We start from the raw sequence: 18,728 nt of genomic DNA on the forward strand, positions 1-18,728 counted from the left end.
CAGAAAGAAAGGATGCCGCTGTAACCATTATAGCTTCATAAGATGCACTGGTTAACCACTTGGTTCAGGTGCAATTCAAGATGTTGGTCATTATAATCTCATACGATCCTATATTTTCAAATTTATTCTTAATTTTTGTCTACTATTGCATTTTTTATTTTCAGTGTTTTTATTTGTAATTTTTCAGAGTTGTTGGGAGTTAGGTGACATGTCAATTTAATGTAATAGAATAATAATGACACTAATAGAGATAATGCAAACAATAATAATTATAGAGTATCAATTTTAATTTTAATATTTCTTCACCCTGAACAACAAATCAAATTATATACTTACCCACCCACAGAACAGAGGATATAAAATGCAAAGTAAAATATAGCAAATGGTCCAAATGTAATTAGAAAAAGCAGAACAACAAGGCTTCCCCATCCCCATCTGGAAAGATTGGTCTGGAATAAAATGAGAGAAAAAATTGGGTTTATGTTTACATCTAACTATATTAGTCTTCCCTAATATTTTCTAATTTGACATAACTCTTATGGAACATCAAATAAACTCTTTATACTAGAATTTATTTCATAAAAACTTATTGTCAGGATCTTTTTCTTTTTTGTCTTTCATTGAAGATAATTAAAAGTAAAAATTAACTAGACTTTCACAGGTATAAAAGTAATGCAGTAGGAAAAATACTGCCAAAATAATAAATATCAAAGCTGAATATTTTTTCCTTTGAAATTTAGGATTTTTCCAAAGCTTGTTAATTTTTTTCACCAAATAAAGTTCTCACATACTTTATTACAAATGTTCCAATCAAAGATGAATTTCACTGTTCTTGTATATGTCAATGCAGTCACACTGCTTGCTAACCACTTGATCAGAAACAGTTAAAAGTTATGAAGCACAGAGAAAAGAGATTGTAGGCATCATAACATCTTCAAGATCATGTGATTGCAATTTGCATGTTTGGCAACTGTGATCAGTCACACAATGACCATTTCTAACCTTCACAGTCAACTTTTAATAAGCTAAATCAATGGATCAATGGAGAAAACATCAGGAAGTCACTAACTCGTAGTCATGTGACATCCCACTTAATAACTAAGGCTGATTTGTCTGAAAACTGCAGCTGGAGCTGATGATATAAGTCAATGCAGTCACATAGTTTTTACATCACAAGTGAATTGGGATCAGTTAAGTGCAAATCACTTGTATTTGGTAGTTAATACTGAGCCAACAAGCTACTTCTTATAATGCAACAATGATGGATTAATATACAATAAATTAATATTCCTTAGAAAATAGAGAAAACAAAACAAAGAATAAGTTTTTTTTGATTCTTTAAAGAAATTGGGGAAAAATGAAAAATGACTTTTGACCAAAGGGAATAATGTCACATTGCCACCAAACATATTAATATATAACAATTTGCTTGCAGTCCTTCTAGCAAAATGTAGGGTTTATGTCACATTTTCAGAATCTCAAAAAAGGATTGTTTTGTTGAATTCAAAAAGTTTATATTCCTAATAAGAATCATTTGTTTTTGGCAATTGGCAATAAGATATATGCTATTTTTTAAAGTTTAAAAATACTATTTTGAAACCAAGTAAGAATGTAACCAACCCTTCTCAAAAGTACATTCAACAAAATACAATTTTCTTCAATAATTAAAATATTAATGTGATGAACTTCTATTCTTCTTTATACTAAATAAATTTAATATTATTCTTAAAACTCTTAAGTATTATTTATTATTAAATAATATATGGTGTATGCCCAGGCACATTTTCTAACTGCAGGTTAGTAGCAGAAGTGCACAATCAGTTTAGAAAGAAGAGGTGAGATGAAAAGCATGTAGCAAACAAGTAGGCCTTGTAGAGGCCTATATAATATTTCACAATAGGTAAAAAGGGAAAGACAGTGAAAGAAGGCATGTATTAGGTATCAGTCTAAATGCAATTTGGAAACTAGACAACATTACACTGACATGAAGCCTAACCATTAAATTTCCACAACAGCCATGAATTATTTATTTGCTTATTCAATTTATGCTGCCCATTTAAAATCAATGATTCTGGGTAGCTAACAATCATAAAAACAATTAAAATGGATAAAATGCAATACAAGAAAGATATTAAATACAAATAGTATTAGGAAATATTATAATCTGTCAGTGGCAACAAACCTAGGAAATGTGGCTCTTTACACCCTAAGGTTCTCAGGACTGGGTGAATGGCTAACAAACAGAGCCATCCTAATTGGAGAAGGATGTTTCAGAGGTAGGCACGATGGCAGAAAAGGCATGTCTCCTGATCCCCATCAGCCAACATTCCTTGCCTCATCCTAATAGTTAGTAAGTTATAGTTTATGAAATAAGGCCATAGTCAAAACATATATGTTAAAAAAATACACTGCACTTCACCTAATTTAAAACGAAAACAACAGACCAAAAACATGCCTGTACAAAAACTTCTGTTTGATATAGCAATGTTATAAAAGTTGGGTCAATATTAGAGACTTTTAATTCTTTAGTATGTAAGGCACAAGTGCTATATGAGAACTGTTTAAGTAGTTTTAATAGGAGGGAAATTAACTCTGATCTCCAAACTGATAAGTACAGTATTTTATATCTATTGAAAGTCTGAAATAATACATGAATACTCTTAGCAAGAGAAACTATTTTTTTCACCCAACAGTACTATTGGGGAAAAGCATCAAGTATGCCAATTCAATGTAATTAATAAATGGTACAGTGATGAGAAGAGGTGTTGGCTTACCTGATAGGCCCTTTCTCAGCATGTCGATGGAGCACCCACACTCGAGTTGACACATGCCTTTCTGGCCAGAAACTGAGTCCTCAATCTTTTGCCACACCTCTCCATAACCATCATTGTCCTAGTTTTCGACGAAGGTATAGCCATCTGATGGACTTTTTGATTGGTTCTGTATGTCCTGGACAGTCACCAGGGTGGGAGTGGATTCTTCATCGACATGCTAAGAAAGGGCATATCAGGTAAGCCAACGCCCCTTCTCCAGCACATTGATTGGAAAATCCACACTTGGGACATACTAAAGCCAGCTGTTCCTATGGGCGGGGAGTGGTCTGGTCCCCGTATTGGTATGCGCCCGTTGGAGCATCCTTCTGCCAAAGGCCATTTCAGTAGAAGTGAAGGTGTCCAATTTGTAGTGCCTTATGAAGGGAGATGGGAAGGGCCATGTCGCTGCTCTATTGATGTCCTTAATAGAGGCCAGCGTTGCCCACATGGCTGTAGTAGTTGTACTTCTTGTGGAATGAGCGGTTACTCAGCTGGGTACTGGGAGAGCCTGTGTCTCGTAGGCCTTGGCGATATACGCCCTTATTCAACGGCCTATGGTCGATGATGTGACCTTGGTACCCATTGAAGATGTTAGAATGACACAAACAAGGATTCTGTTCTACAATGAGAAGATGTTCTTTTGATATATTTGAAGAGTGCCCTCCTCACATGCAAGGTGTGTCACCTCTGTTCCAGCACATGAGATGATCCTGGGCAGAAGTTTGGTAGCACTATTTCCTGGGCTCTAAAGAACCAGAAGTTAATCTTGGGGACAAAGGAGGGGTCCAATCATAGAACCACCCTCTCTGTGTGGAAAATACAAAGATCCTCTCTGAGTGAGAGGGCTGCCAGTTCCGATATTCTCTTGGCTGAGGGGATGGCCACTAAAAAGGCAACTGAAAGCCAGGTATCACAGGTTCATAGTCCGAAGTGGCTTGAAGGATGCTGAGGTGAGAGCCTGTACTACCTTGGACAGGCCCCAGGTTGGATACCTGTGTACTACAGGCTGTTTTAAGTTAACTGCACCTCCGATGAATGTATGTACCATAATGGGTGAGGGATTCCAAATTCCCATGTTAGCACCATGGACAAGGCTGCCACTTGTCTGTGAAGAATGCTAGGGGAAAACCTCTTGTCAAGACCTTCCGGTAAGAAATCCAGGATCTGTGGAATAGATACTGCAATGAGGTCTATGTCCTTCCTGGCACACCATTTGCAAAGCGCCTTCCAGGTAAAGGCATAAATTCTGGAAGGTCTCCTGGAACCCTGGATTGTCTGTATCACCTTCCTTGAGAAGTTGTCCTTCCTCAGGATTCTCCTCTTAAGTGCCAGATGGTCAGTGGGAGCTAGTGAGACTCCAGTGGACCAAGACTCTCTGGCTGAGGGAGATCCTGTCCTGAGGAATCCTCCAAGGACGAGATACAGATAGGCTGACCAGGTCTCCGTACCATAGTTGTCTGGGCCAATGGGAGCGAGAAGCAGAATTTCCACATTTTCCAATAGAAGTTTCCTGATCACCCCCGGAATGAGGGGAAGAGGAGCAAAAGCATATAATAGGCCCTTGGATCAAGGGCTGCAGAGGGCGTTGACGCCCTTTGCTCTTGTCACAAATCTTGTGAAAAATCTGGGCAGTTGCGAGTTTGTCAGGATGGCAAACAAGTCCAGGACCAGGTGGCTGAATCTCTTGGATAGTTCCCTGAAGAGGTCCAGGTGCAGCCACCACTAGGAATGGTCCACCATGATCCTGCTGAGATAGTCTGCCTGTGCGTTTGTCGCACCCGAGATGTGCTCCGCCTTGATGGAAAGCAGGTGAATCTCTGCCCAGAGACCCAGCTGGTCCGCCTCGCACATGAGGGACCTGGAGTGGGTTCCCGCTTGGCGGTTGATGTGCACCTTGGCCGTCAGGATTAGTATACTTTGTCCCAATACAGAGTTCTGAAAGTGCCGTAGGGCAGAGTGGACTACTTGGAGCTCTAGCCAGTTTATGTTGTTTTTCAAGTCTGCTTGAGACCACTGTCCTTGTGCCAACTAGGACTGGAGATGGGCTGTCCAGCCAAAGAGGCTGGCATCCAAGGTCAAGGTCAGGCGGCTGGGCTCCTTGAACAGGGTTCCCTTGGTTATTGCTGGGGAAACTCATCATCTGAGGGACCTGAGTGAATGAATATAACTTTATTATGGTCTTAGACCAGCAACAGACATCACTATTTACAATATACATAAAAAACTGACACATTATAATACATTAATAGTGGATAAAAACATCTGTTAAGAAAATACATGTTCTCAAACAGTTTAGGGGCACTCCCTGATTTATATGAGTGGAGAGCCAATAAGTATGTGTGTAAATATCATTTTCCAAAGTTTGTTCTATCTCCAAAAATGGTCACAAATTGACAGCTATAATTCTGTAACCAATTTTTTTCTAGTAGACATTGCAGCAACACAGAATTTTGCCACTGCACACGTAATAGCTGGGTTTGAATCCTGGAGGAGAAAGTCTACATAAAAATTGTCTGCCCTCCCTGGCAATCTCTCTAGTAAGGGGAGAATATATAATGACCTATGTACTCTGTATAACTCACAGTACAATAAAACATGTGAGATATCTTCAACTTCTCCTTTACCACACACACACACGTTTGTTTTCTTAAGTTTTCGCGGGTACTTACATTTATGGTATTCGGCTTTGTTCAGGTATTTTCCCATGTCATTGTAGTTGTGCTTTTAAAGTTGTAGCAACGTTTCGGCAGAATCTCATCTGCCATCATCAGGCTTCTGTATTGTGTTCGTCTGTGAGTCAGACTTTTACAGTGGTTTCAGTTTTAAATTTGGGGCTAGCCTACTGCTGTGCCAGAATGGTTTTTTCTTCATCCTCATTGGTTGGGAGTCTTGGTCTGTGTTTATTGGTCTTGGAGTTTGCTGTGTTCTGCTTAATTGGTGTTTCTAATATCTTCTGTCTGTTTTGTGGCTTTTTTGTGTCTTGATTGGCTGCCAACATTGTGTTCCTGTATTGGAGGCTTTTAATGAAGCTTGGCTCCGAGTAAATGGATGGCCATCATTTGTTAGGAAGTTAGGTTTCATCTGGGTGCCTGGTTGGGGTGTGTTTGAGCTGGAGGTATCAGGGGGGATCTGTTTGTGCCCGGGTGTTTGCCTGGCTAGTGGTGTGGAGATTTTTTTGTTTGTGAGTGCAGGCTTCCAAATAATTGACAGTTTGGTGGAATCATCTCTTCTATTCATGCTTTCAGGTCTTTTTTCAATCTTTATGGCTTCTCTGATAATTCTATGGCTGGGGTTTTGTATAGTGGCTAGGGTTTTGGTGCCATTGAAGTTGATGCTATGACCTGTGGCTTTCATGTGTTGGACTAGTGAGGAAGTGTGTTCCAGCTTTTTTACTGCATTTTTGTGTTCATCCAGGTGGGTACTTATTCTTCTATTGGTCTGTCCAATGTATGTGGCAGGGCATGATGCACAGGGGACTTCATATATGCCTTGGTTTTCCAGGTCAATTTTATCTTTGGGGTTTCTAAGGATGGCTGCTATTATTCTGTCTGTTTTGAAGGCAGTCTTGATGTGATGCCTGTGTAGTATCTTACTGATTTTGCCTGTAGTACCTCTTATGTAGGACAGGACAGCTGTTCCATAGGTCTGTTCATATTCTAGGTCTCCATTATATCTCAGTGTGTTTTTGTGGATCAAGCCGGTGAGTTTGCTTTTGTGGAAGCCATTGGCTGTCAGTACTTTAGTCAGGGTGCATAATTCAGTCTTTATATGTGTCTTGTCTGCCAGGTGTTTCCCACCACCACCCAGCACAGATAAACTCCATGGCCAAAATACTAATTGCTAGAACCAAACTCCTGGCAGACAAGACACACATAAAGACTGAACTATGCATCCTGACTAAAGTACTGATAGCCAATGGCTTCCACAAAAGCAAAATCACCGGCTTGATCCACAAAAACACACTGAGACATAATGGAGACCTAGAAGATGAACAGACCTACACACACACACACACACACACACACACACATTTTGCTATTGATGTTTTCTTATACCTGCTGATGGTAAAATATTAAATTTGGCTCTGAAGAATGCTATTCTTTGTTTTGGGAAGATCAGATCATTTAGAATCTTGTTGACTCCCATATTCCCCGTTTAATTCTGTCCCTGCTGTGGCGAGCCAACCTATTTAGTTCTTCTTGGAACTCCATGTCCTTCATTCTATTGATTACTACTTGCTTTGCTTGGTCAAAGCCTAGGGATATTAAGAATACCGGTGAGAGCTCATAAGAGCCAGCTTGTGGTCTACTGCCTGTTTCCAGGGGGAGGGATAGTTATCAGTCAGTATTAGAGGGGTCAGTCCCTCTGGGAAGAAATGCATTTTTAGCCAATGAATGATCATCATCTTCCAGGCTCTTATCTGAATTTGAGGCATGCCTGTCTCAATTCTTACCTGGACATTTGGAGTTCCTTTGGATGCAGCTAAGATGGCTTGCAACAATTTGGTTTGTATAGGTTCTAGGAAGTCTTTTTTTGCAAGGATTCCTGTTTGTGCCCCATGCAGAATTGGTGCCAATGGTTTGGCTTTAAAAAGTTTTAAGGCCGCAGGTACTAATTGCCCTCCACTGGTGTAAAAAAAGTGTTTAATTGCATTTGAGGACCTATAGGCTGCTTGCGCTGTGTGATCCAGGTGTGCCTTCCACATCCCTTGTGAGTGGAAAACTATCTCAAGATATCTGAATGCCCTGAGCTGTTCTAAACTATACCCTTCTATTTTCCAGGAGTATTGTCTAGGTCTTTCAGGAAAAACTAAAACTTTTGATTTATCAAAGTTAAGGACCAGCTTATTCTCTTTACAAAATTCAAGTGCTGCCGTAACTTAATTGCTCTTTTCAGTCCTATTGGAGTTTGTGAGATTATAGCAGCAGCATCGGCATATAAGAGAATTGGGATTTTATGTTGTGCTATGTTTGTAAATCAGGGTTCTGTAAGAGGTTGATCAGAGGGTTAATGTAAAAGTTTAAAAGGGAGGGGGATAGGATGCAACCCTGCCATACCCCTTTTTGTACCCTTACTGGGCTGGTTAAAGTCCCTTGAAATTACACCTCACTTTCAAGGTGGAATTATCATACAATTTTTGTATGAGGAAAAGGAGGCGTTTATCGATGGTAGTGCATTTTAATTTCTCCCAGAGAGTGTTCCTAGATATTGAATCGAAGGCCTGGGGGACCTGAGTGTTTCTAGTGGACCTTGGTGTTGGAGTTGCTGTCTCCTGCCCTCTGGAATGGAAATAGGAACCATTGCAAGGATCTGGAATGTAGCCGCACCCAAGGTACTATAGCTATACATGATACCATCTTTGCCACGAGCTGTGAAAGCACGGCCAAGGAAATTCTTTTCTGATTTGATTCACCAAGGACTAGATGCTGTCCTGGCACTCCTGAGAAAGGTAGACCTCGCATAACCTGGTATCTATCACTGCACCTAGGTGTAACAGGTGAATGGATGATAATAGGTGGCTCTTTGGAAAATTGATAGAGAACCCACAGTCCTGAAGGACATGGATGGTTGTCTCCAGGTTCTTCTGTGCCTAATGATAAGAGCTGGACTATATGAGAATGTCATCCTGGTACCAATGGACACCAACTGGAATTGCTCTGAGATGCACGGCCAGCGCTGCTAGCACTTTTGTAAAGGTCCTGGGGACCAAGGAAAGGCTGAATGGCAGAGCTCTGTACTAAAAGTGGTGGCCTGAATAACAGAACCTGAGGTACATTTGATGGAAGGGAAAGATTAGGACATGGAGGTAGCCCTCTGTCAGGTCAATGTACATCAGGAAGTTGCCAACCAAGATGGATTGCAGAGACTGCATTTTGAATCTCTGGTACATCAAGTGGATGTTCAATTTCTTGAGCTCCAGAATTATTCTCCACCCACCCCTGAGGCCTTCAGAACTGAATGGGATTGAGTAAAATCTATGCCCCGTTGGTCATCCAGAACTGGTTCGATGGGCTGGATATCCAACAGGTGTTGAATCACTTTATCCATGAGGCCTCTCCTGATGGTATTTTTGGAGATGGGGCAATGGATGAAGTCTTGGAAGTGTGGAGAGAAATTCTAGGGTGGGGCCAAATCGTGCTGTATTTAGGACCCAAAAATCGGTGGTGATGTTCTCCCATTGATTCGCAAATAGGACCAGGTACACCAATGGGAGGAAGATCCTGGCAGTCACTTGGAGTGGTGAAAGTGGTGGCCTCCTGAGCCATGAAATGGCCACTTGGCCTGAAATTGTTGTCTATACCTATCTCTAAACCCCGTTCTGTCCACCTGGTGGTCAGATCTTGGAGGGTATGAGCATTGAAATTGACTTTTGTAAGCCTCCATGTCCATCAGGTGAAAGAACTGCGTACAAACGTATGGAAAGGCATGCCTATCTGCACATCTGGTTAGTGATGACAAAACCTTGTGTTTTTCCTTGTTCTCAGCAAGGAATGAGTTCAATGCCTTCCCAAAAAGGGAGGTACCTCCATAAGGGGCGAGCCTTCACTTGGTTCTAGCACCCGCCTGCCATTGGAGAAGCCATTGTAAGTGGTGGGAAGTGACATTGGAAGCGAGACCCCTGGATGAAAAATGAGCTACATGCAAGAAAATTCAGTGGCTACCACTAGCTTGTTAATATCCTGGTGTATCCGAGTTTCCTCCAGAGGCACTCTCACTTGTAGCTGGCGAAGCCAGAGTAAAGAGGTTTGTCAGGATTCTAGCAATTACTCTTAATTAATTCATGATTTTCAAGCCAAGCTTCAAAAAACTTCAAAGGATTCATTAAGGTGACATACTGGCACTGCCCTGTATGCAGCCAACTCTCGCATATGTAATTTAGAGTCACATGTGACCCTGCTTTCCTCCCCCCGGATGTCTCATAAGTCAAATTCTCCAATTGAGCATGTTCACAGGCTGGGTGTCATCATTCATGCTCTCCAATTAAATATATTTGCGGGCAAAAGCTCTGGTATTTTAGATACAATCTTTTAAAGGTAAGAGTTGGAATGTACTTTTGCTTTTAAACTGCTGCACTGCTCTTCCAGATTTCCTTCCTCTCCACCCTTTTTTATGACAACTACTAAAACAAGCATAAGAATGTTTTATGAGTTGACATTTGGCTCCTCTCACTTCTTGATGGGGACCTATATAAAGCAAAAACAAACAGAGTGCAGATATAGAATTTAGGGTTGCGAGCGCCCCCTAGGTTTGGTTGGATTTTCTGCATGGAATCCTGTTATAAGGCAATCAGCTTGGACATTCCTACTCTTTACCCAAGATCCCTCTGATAATGCCCTTCCACTTGATTAAGTATTGGAATTTTCTCCTGTGCCACCTCGAATCAAGGATTCACTGCTCCTCATAATGGGTTTGGCCTATGAACACGGGGTCTGGGGACTCATAAGGTAGGGGCCTCAGGGCAATTATAACTAAAACTGAACAAGAAGCAAATGATATTGTTTATAGATTACAGAAAAAGTTCAGAATTAGAAATTTAGGGGATATTAAGCATTATTTGGGTCTTGATATAGTGAAAACGAATAAAGGTTTTAAAATTTTGCAAGCCAGAAGATTAGCCAATTATTAAAGCGCTATAACATGGAGCATTGTAAATCTGCTAAGACACCAATGAGTAAGGTATTTACACAGTGATATCAAAAGCCTTATGTTTGATAAATAAATATATCAATCCTTAATCGGTAGTCTATCATATCTGAGTAATCAGATACATCTTACAGTGTAAACCAATTGGCTAGGTATAATGCTGAACCAAATGAAAGGCATTGGCAAGCAGCTAAGCGAATAATTAGGTTTTTAAAACATATAATCCATTATTTATTATATTTAGAACCAAGTAATGAATTAATGTTAACTGCATATGCTGATGCAAGTTTTGCCACTGATATAACAACTCGTAAGTCAACATCAGATATAGTGGTAATGTTGGGTAATGCTTTAATAGGATGGAAGTCTATTAGGAAACAACATATTAGTTTATCCACCATGGAAGTGGAATTCTCATGTTTATCATTAATATGTACAGAATTGATATATTATAAACAATTGTTGAAGGATATTGGAATTACCATATGTGATCCGTTTATTGTTTATGAAGACAATCAATCTGCAATTTGTATGGCTACTAATTTAGCTGTTAAAACAAGGTCTAAACATACTGATTTGAGATATTTGAACGTTAGACAGTGTGTTCAAAATAAATTAATTCAGTTGGAATACTGAATGACTGAACATAATATTGCAGATCATTTCACGAAAGCTCAAGGTGCAATTAAGCATAAAGAGTGTTGTGAGAATTATGGTTTAAAGGTGTAATGTATTATATATTGACCTACCCAAAGGGGAGAATGTTAAGAATCTGTCCACCAATTAATTGGGTTGGCAATATATAAACCAACAATGTGTGTTTGTAGATTTAAGATAAAATCACTGTATTGATTTATACTAATATTCCGATTGTTTGATTATATTGCAAATTACCATAAGAGGGAGCTAGAGATAATAGCTTGCTCTCTCTGGCATTCTGTCTCTATGACATTCTGTTGTTATCGAAGGTTCTCTGTTGTATTTAAGCTGTGCTTATACTTTGATATTTTTATTTACTGGAAATGACAAAGGCAACTAGCACGAAGACTTTGTAATTGGATATTCTTTGGACTCTGAAATGTATATGACCTGGACTGTTTATTGGACTGTGCTATTTCTTAAAGTAAACTTTAACTCAATTTAGTGTATCTGTGTGTGGCTGGATAATTATTCATAACTACTCTCATAAACATTTCCATGTTCATATCCTTGTTTCTCAAGGGTTATTCTGTACATATCATAATAATATGGACCCGTGACCTAACTGCCTTAGTTGGGAACCGGTAATGCTAGATCATCCGATGTTACAGAGGCCGGATGGCCTCTAATTTGAAAACTAGTAGCAACGCCATGCAAAATTGCCTGTCATATGAGGGACTTAAGTTCCTCAGACAGGCCAGATCCCTGCCTATCCAGTAGGCAAAGCCCCACCGCAGTGGGAGTAAAGGTGGCCTTCAGGGCATGAACTCTATCCCTAAACTGAGTTTGTGCAAACTCAGTTGCCATGCAAGAAAAAGGGAATTGTTCTACATCATTTTCTTCTTCTGCTATTAGAGGAAAAGGCAATTGTTCTCTATTGCCCCCTGGTGACCAAGCCACAGGAACTGCAAAATTTAACAGAATCAACTGCTGCAGCTGCTGAAGGCAGGAAATGGCAATTTCTATCTGAGAAGGAATAGAGATCCTTTCCTGCTCTGCCTTCCTTTCGGCTCTGGAGATTTGTTTCTCCGGGGCTTTCTGCCTTCTGCTGGCATCTCTCTCTTCAGTTTTAGATGTCTTTCTAGAATAAATGGCTTTAGCTTTAATTTTGTCAGCTGCATCCTTGCTAGCTGATGTAGCCTTTCTGGAGCTATGTTTTGTCAATTTAGATGATGAAAAGGAATGTTGCTGTTCCATGCTGTCTGCTGACACTGTGTGTTCAGCCATCTTGACAGCTTCAGCCCCTATTAGTTTTTATCCTTACAGAAGAATGCTGAGACCATGCTCTGACCAAATGGGGTGTGCCAAAGTGTCGGGCAGTAAGCCTAACTGTGTGAGTTATCAGATTGATCTGGGGCTCACAGTGGTGGCGGCAAGACTAGATGAATTGGGGAAGTCTGCACACACACTTGTAGCATGAGGAAACAGTGCATCTATTAGATTGGCAGTAACTAGGCTGGCTGATTGGCTAGACTGGCACACCTCAATCAGCTGGGAAATGCTGTGGTCGCAGGTGTCGTCGACAGTTACTCGGGTGAACCAACTGATAACATCCGATTAATTTTGCCAAGCCAGCTTTTTGAGCGTTGTTCAAGCTGGCCAACAGCTGTTAAACTGGAGCCGGTATGCGAGCCAGGAGGGAGTGAGCTCAAGCCCGAGGTTCAGCTGGCGGTCTGTTGTTAATTAGCTCCGGCCATTTTGAACTAAGGGCTGCGATATCAGCAATTCCAGGAAGCCGGAAACGGTGGTAACTGGAAGCCTCTTCACTTGTCAGACTGTAACCAAAGCCCTTTGAACCCTGTCGATGGAAGAATCCAGTGCCTTTCTCTCCAAAGTTTCTGAGCCAAGACTGAGTTGAGGGAGAGGTGTGGCAAAAGATTGAGGACTCAGTTTCTGGCAGAAAAGGCATGTGTCAACTTGAGTGTGGATTCTCCAATTTATGTGCTGGAGAAGTGCTAATTTTATCTACTTGTAAATCAAAATTTAAACTTCTCAGGTTACATCCAAACCTAGCATGAATATACAATGTGCCAGGTTATCCATTGTTGTTCTTTTAATGAAAACTATTGCCTGTCAGAATTAATAGAACCAGTGATTTATCTCTCAATATTTCAACTGGCAAAGTTGTAATCAAGCCTCATCTCAGTGCCTGTAATTGAGCCTCATCTCAGATGGAGCCAAGTTCTACTTAGACAAACATATTACAAACAAAATAGGAACTCAAAGCAAGCATTTCAGAAATTTAAATTAAAGGCACAGTTGTCTTTGTAAATGCAACATTTGTGTGCCATTCAGCAATAACATTCAGCAAATTGGTTTCAAAAAATTAAATTGCTACAGGCACATAATTGTTATCCTTAAAAAGCTCTCTTTTTCTGACCCTGTAGTTCCTTAATTTGGGGTAGAATTGAGGTGACTGGATGGATCTGAGAGTTTACTGGCAGGATGCCCCTTCTGAAGCCTATATGGAGTTTGCAGCAAATACTTTTTTCTTTGCAATGTAGGTGAGAAACTTCTGGTACTACCTGACAATGAACTCTTAATATTCCGAGTGGGAGGCGAGAGTCTTCCTCACTATGCTACCACTCCATTTCATATAATTATTACATATGGGTTAAATATCTCCCAATTACATTACAGGAAGTTTGGACTCATAATTAAAGAGATAAAGAGTGAAGCTTTTAATGAGAAGATGCCTGGAATTAGATGCCAGGATGCTTGAAACTTGAATATGATAGTTACTGATCTTCCAGGCATGAGATTGTCATCAAGAAAGCCTCACAAGCTGCAGTGTTTTTAGATCTCTGTAAGCAAGTAGGCAGGTATATAAATTTTCTGAAATAAATGAACACACACGCACAGTAATATAAAAAGAAAAGCAAAGAATGTACATATAGATTAAAAATTCATGTCCCCCTTCACACATATTATTTACCTCAAGAATCACACTTATACTAGTACATGTGTAGATACATGTATATTTTTCTCCTCTATAATGTTTTTACTTCTATGTGCTTATATTAAGGAATAGAAGTAATAATTATAACTCAAAATTTTATTTGAGACAGAATAATAGAGTCAATACTACACTGCTTATCTATAATGCATTGTATTTCTTCACGATTCTATAAAGGACTTTTTTTTCCTAATCCCTTTACATGAATCTAATTTTTGTTGATACAGTCCATATGTACATGAGATAGGAAAGGGAGTTGGTTCTATCTGACACACCTCTTCTCGGGGAGTTGAAGAGAGAATCCAGGCTGGGACATACCAAAGTTGCTGTTGATTGTCCTACAGGCGGGAGTTGGTCTGGTTTGAAGTCCCCGCCTCTACAAGTACATCTTGCAGGATTCACCTGCCAACAGCCACCTCCACCGAGGTGAAAGAGTCAATCCAATAAAGTCTGATGAACGATGTTGCAGACAAACATGTTGCAGCTCGACAAATGTCTTGAACTGAGGCCTGCATTGCCCAGGCTGCAGTAGTTGTTGCACTTCTGGTAGAGTGTGTGGTGATTCTCCTGGGAACTGCAGGAACAGCCTGCAGTTCGTAGGCTTTTGTAATACAAACCCTGAGCCAACGACCCACAATGGAAGGCGTCACCCTGCGGCCCAAAGTTGACGGCTGAAAGGAGACAAATAGGAACTCAGTCTTCCTGAAGGAAGAGGTTCTCTTGATGTAAATATGGAGGGCCCTCCTGACACCCAAGGTGTGCCATTTCCTCTCCAGAGCATGTTAAGGCTGTGGACAAAAGTCAGGCAAAATCAACTCCTGTGAACAATACAATAAGGAGTTCACCTTGGGCAGAAAGGTAAGGTCCAATGGCAGGACCACCCTGTCCACATGGAAAACACAAAGGTCCTTTCTGATTGATAAGGCTGCTAACTCTGAGATACACCTGGCTGATGTAATGGCCACAAGGAACAACATGTTGCACGTGAATAGGCGCAGGCTGGTTTCATGCAAGGGTTCAAATGGAGAAGTCAGCACCTGCAAGACCTTTGGCAAGTCCCAGCTGAGATAATCGTGAACCACCAGTGGCTTCCAATTCGTGGCTCCCCGAAGGAATGCTCTCACCCTGGGTGTTGGGAGAGTGTTTGATTCCTCGAACAAAAGGGGCGTTGGTTCTTACCTGATACGCTTCTTCTCGTAGAGCTGTGTAGAGCGTCCAGGATGGGAGGTGCTCCAGTCTTGGCTCTCACAGGCTGAGCTTGAAATTGAGGAACGCTCCTCCCCATCACGTGGTCCTCGTAGCGTTCCCCAGTTTTGCGAAGACGAGAAGGAAAGACCCTACTCTCATCCTAACTAAAAACTAACCTATTGGCCGAAACGAGATTCTCCACCAGACGGGTAAATGGGTGGGGCTGGACGCTCTACGCAGCTCTACGAGAAGAAGTGCATCAGGTAAGAACCAACGCCCCTTCTCCATAGAGCTGCTACGAGCGTCCAGGATGGGACATACCAAAGCTTGGCGAGTCCTGCGGGCGGGATCCTGTCTGGTGCGGAATCTCCCTGGAACCTCAAGAACCCGCTGAAGGACCCGCCTGCCAAAAAGAGGCCTCAGCAGAGGCGAATACATCGATTTTGTAATGCCTGATAAAAGGGGATGGGGATGCCCAGGTGGCAGCCCTACAAATGTCAGTTATTGAAGCTTGGGTGGCCCATGCGGCAGAAGTAGCCCACAGTGGTAGGGGTCACTTTGTGGCCGAGGGACTTAGGCTAAAAGGACACAAACAAGGCTTCTGACTTCCGAAATGGTTGGGTGCGCTTGATGTATATTCTTAAGGCGCGCCTCACATCTAGGGTGTGCCACTGTCTCTCCCTCTCCCGAGAGGGTCTGGGGCAGAAGTTCGGGAGGATGAGCTCCTGAGCTCTGTGGAAAGCTGAGTTGATTTTTGAGAGGAAAGTGGGATCAGGTCGGAGAATGACCCTATCTGAATGGAATACACATAAGTCCTGTCTGATGGAAAGGGCTGCCATCTCCGAGATCCGGCGAGCGGACGTGATAGCCACAAGAAAAACAGTTTTGAGGGTCAGGAACTGGAGGGAGGCCTCCCTGATGGGCTCGAAGGGGGCTTGGTAAGAGAGACCAGGACCTTATTGAGGTCCCAGGTGGGAAAACTGTGTGTAGTCGGAGAATGCAGGTTGGAAGCTCCCCTGAGGAAGGCCCGGATAAGGGGGTGATGAGAGAGGGAACCCCCACTATCGGAGGAAACGACGATTGCCAGGGCCGCGACCTGTCGTCTTAGGGTGTTAGTGGATAGGCCCTTATTGAAACCCTCCTGAAGAAATTCCAGTACCTGAGCAATGGAGGGAGAGAGGGGATTGATCTGGAGTCTGTGAGCCCAACTGCGAAAAGCGACCCACGTGGCATTGTAGATTCGTGTGGTCGAGGGCCGTCTGGCTGCCAGGATGGTGTCTATGACTTGGTTAGAGAAGTTTTCTCTCCTTAAGCGGTCCCGCTCAACCTCCAGACGGCTAATTGGAGCCATTGGGGGTTCGGGTGTGTAAGAGGGCCCTGGGACAGGGAAATCTTGTGTGGGATTCTCCAGGGGGGGGCACCGAGAGGTTGCAAAGGTCCGCAAACCAGGGACGTCTGGGCCAATAAGGGGCCACCAGAAGAATTTCTGCTTGTTCCAGGATCAGTTTGTGTATCACCCTGGGGATAAGGGTTGGGGGAAGGCATAAAGGAGCCCTGGGGGCCAAGGGCAACGGAGGGCGTTGTGGTTCTCCGCCCCGTGAGAGGGGTACCTGGAGAAGAACCTTGGTAGCTGGGCGTTGAGGGGAGATGCAAAGAGGTCCACCTTGGGAAGACCGAAGATTGAGACTGCCTCCCTGAATAGGGATGGGTGGAGGTGCCATTCTGCTTGGTCTAGGTGGCTCTGCTGAGCCAATCTGCCTGGATGTTTAAGGCCCCAAGATATGGTCTGCTTTGATGGAAGACAGGTTTGCTTCCACCCATCGGCATAGACGTTCGGCCTCTCTCATGAGCCGTATTGATTGGATGCCCCCCTGCCTGTTGATATGGGCCTTTGCCGTGACGTTGTCTGTAAGGACCAGGACGTGGCGCCCGCGTACTTGAGGTAGGAAGCTGCGAAGCGCCAGGTAGACAGCGTGGAGCTCCAGCCAATTTATGCTGCAGAGTCGTTCTGTCTCCGACCATTTGCCCTGGGATGAGAGGGAGAGGACGTGAGCGCCCCATCCGAGGAGGCTCGCGTCTGTGGTGATAGTCAGCCTGTCGGGCTCCTTGAAGTAGTGGCCCTTGTTGATGGCCGGTCTGGTCCACCAAAGGAGGGACGTGAGGACTCTTGGAGGGACTCTGACCTGGAGTCTTGAGTTGCTCCTTCCTGAACGCTGATGCGGAAGCAGGAACCATTGAAGGGACCTGGTGGAAACGGGCCCAAGGGATAACAGAGATACATGAAACCAGCTTCCCCAACAGTTTTGACAAATCTAACAGAGACACTTTTTTGCCCGCCTGATATGCTTGATGGATTGTTGGATGCTGAGCCACCTGTCTGGGGACAGGAAAACTAGCTCCTGAGTGGTGGCGATCACCGCCCCCAAGTGAATAAGCCGGGTGGAAGGGGAAAGGTGACTTTTCCTCCAATTTATCAGGAACCCGTGGTCCTGAAGGGCAGCAAGGGTGAGCCTGGTGTCTCTTTGAGCCTGATCTTTTGAGGAGGACAGGATGAGAATGTCATCCAGGTAACAGTGGAGACGGACAGGGAAGGATCTCAGGTGGGCGGCCAGGGCCGCCAAGACCTTAGTGAAAACCCTGGGAGCGGAGGACAGACCAAAGGGGAGAGTGACATACTGGAAATGTTGCTTATTGTAGGAAAACCGTAGAAATTTGTAGTGGAGGGTCGAATTGCAATGTGTAAGTATGCCTCGGAGAGGTCAATTGAGGTGAGCCAGTCCCCTCGCCGGGTTCCCAGGAATATTGATTGCAAGGTGTGCATTTTAAATTTGCGAGGGGCTAGGAAGCGATTCAGTCTTTTTAAGTCTAAGATAGCCCTCCAGCCCCCCGAGTGCTTGGGCACTACAAACAAATGGGAATAAAACCCTCGTCCCCGCTGATCTGCGGGAACGGGTTGGATAGCCTTTATGTCGAGGAGATGGCTAATGGCGGCGTCCATGAGGGCCCTCTTAGCAGGGTTCCTGGAAAGGGGGAGGACATGAAAAAATCAGGAGGGGGGGACTGGAATTCAAGGGCAAGGCCGAGCGGACCGTGTCCCTGACCCATGCATCGGTAGTGGTGGCCTCCCATCGGCCGGCGAAATACTTGAGGCGGCCGCTGATAGGGGGGAGGACGGTTGAGTTATCTTGAGCGGCGGAAGGGCCTATTCCCGGATCCCCGGAAGGGCCTTTTATAGGGACCACCCCTTCTGGACCTCTCGGTTGGGTCCGCCCGGTCTTGCGGAGGAGGGGGTCTGTAGGAGGGGGATCGGAAGTATCTAGGGGGGAAAGAGGCCTGGAAGGAGGGCCGAAAGGAACCTCGACGAAAGGAGGCGGGGGCTCTGGGGTCAGACCTCCGAAAAAGCGAGGGAAGGTATTTGTGCTTGTTGC

At 43.3% G+C, this 18,728-nt stretch overlaps 1 protein-coding gene across 16 annotated transcripts in view; it reads right to left on the reverse strand.

The window, feature by feature from the left end:
- SNX13 (sorting nexin 13) overlaps positions 1–18,728 on the reverse strand; it is a 100,462-nt gene that overhangs the window by 55,237 nt on the left and 26,497 nt on the right. For all 16 annotated transcript variants that reach the window (XM_087916331.1, XM_087916324.1, XM_087916326.1 and 13 more), the window contains exon 2: positions 337–449. In XM_087916331.1, the coding sequence (XP_087772457.1) occupies positions 337–449 (113 nt within the window). The remainder of the gene's footprint in view (positions 1–336; positions 450–18,728) is intronic.

The sequence above is a fragment of the Pseudonaja textilis genome, chromosome Z (assembly GCF_049901715.1).
Source record: "Pseudonaja textilis isolate UNSWEBS1 chromosome Z, rPseTex1.2, whole genome shotgun sequence".
Lineage (NCBI taxonomy): Eukaryota > Metazoa > Chordata > Lepidosauria > Squamata > Elapidae > Pseudonaja > Pseudonaja textilis.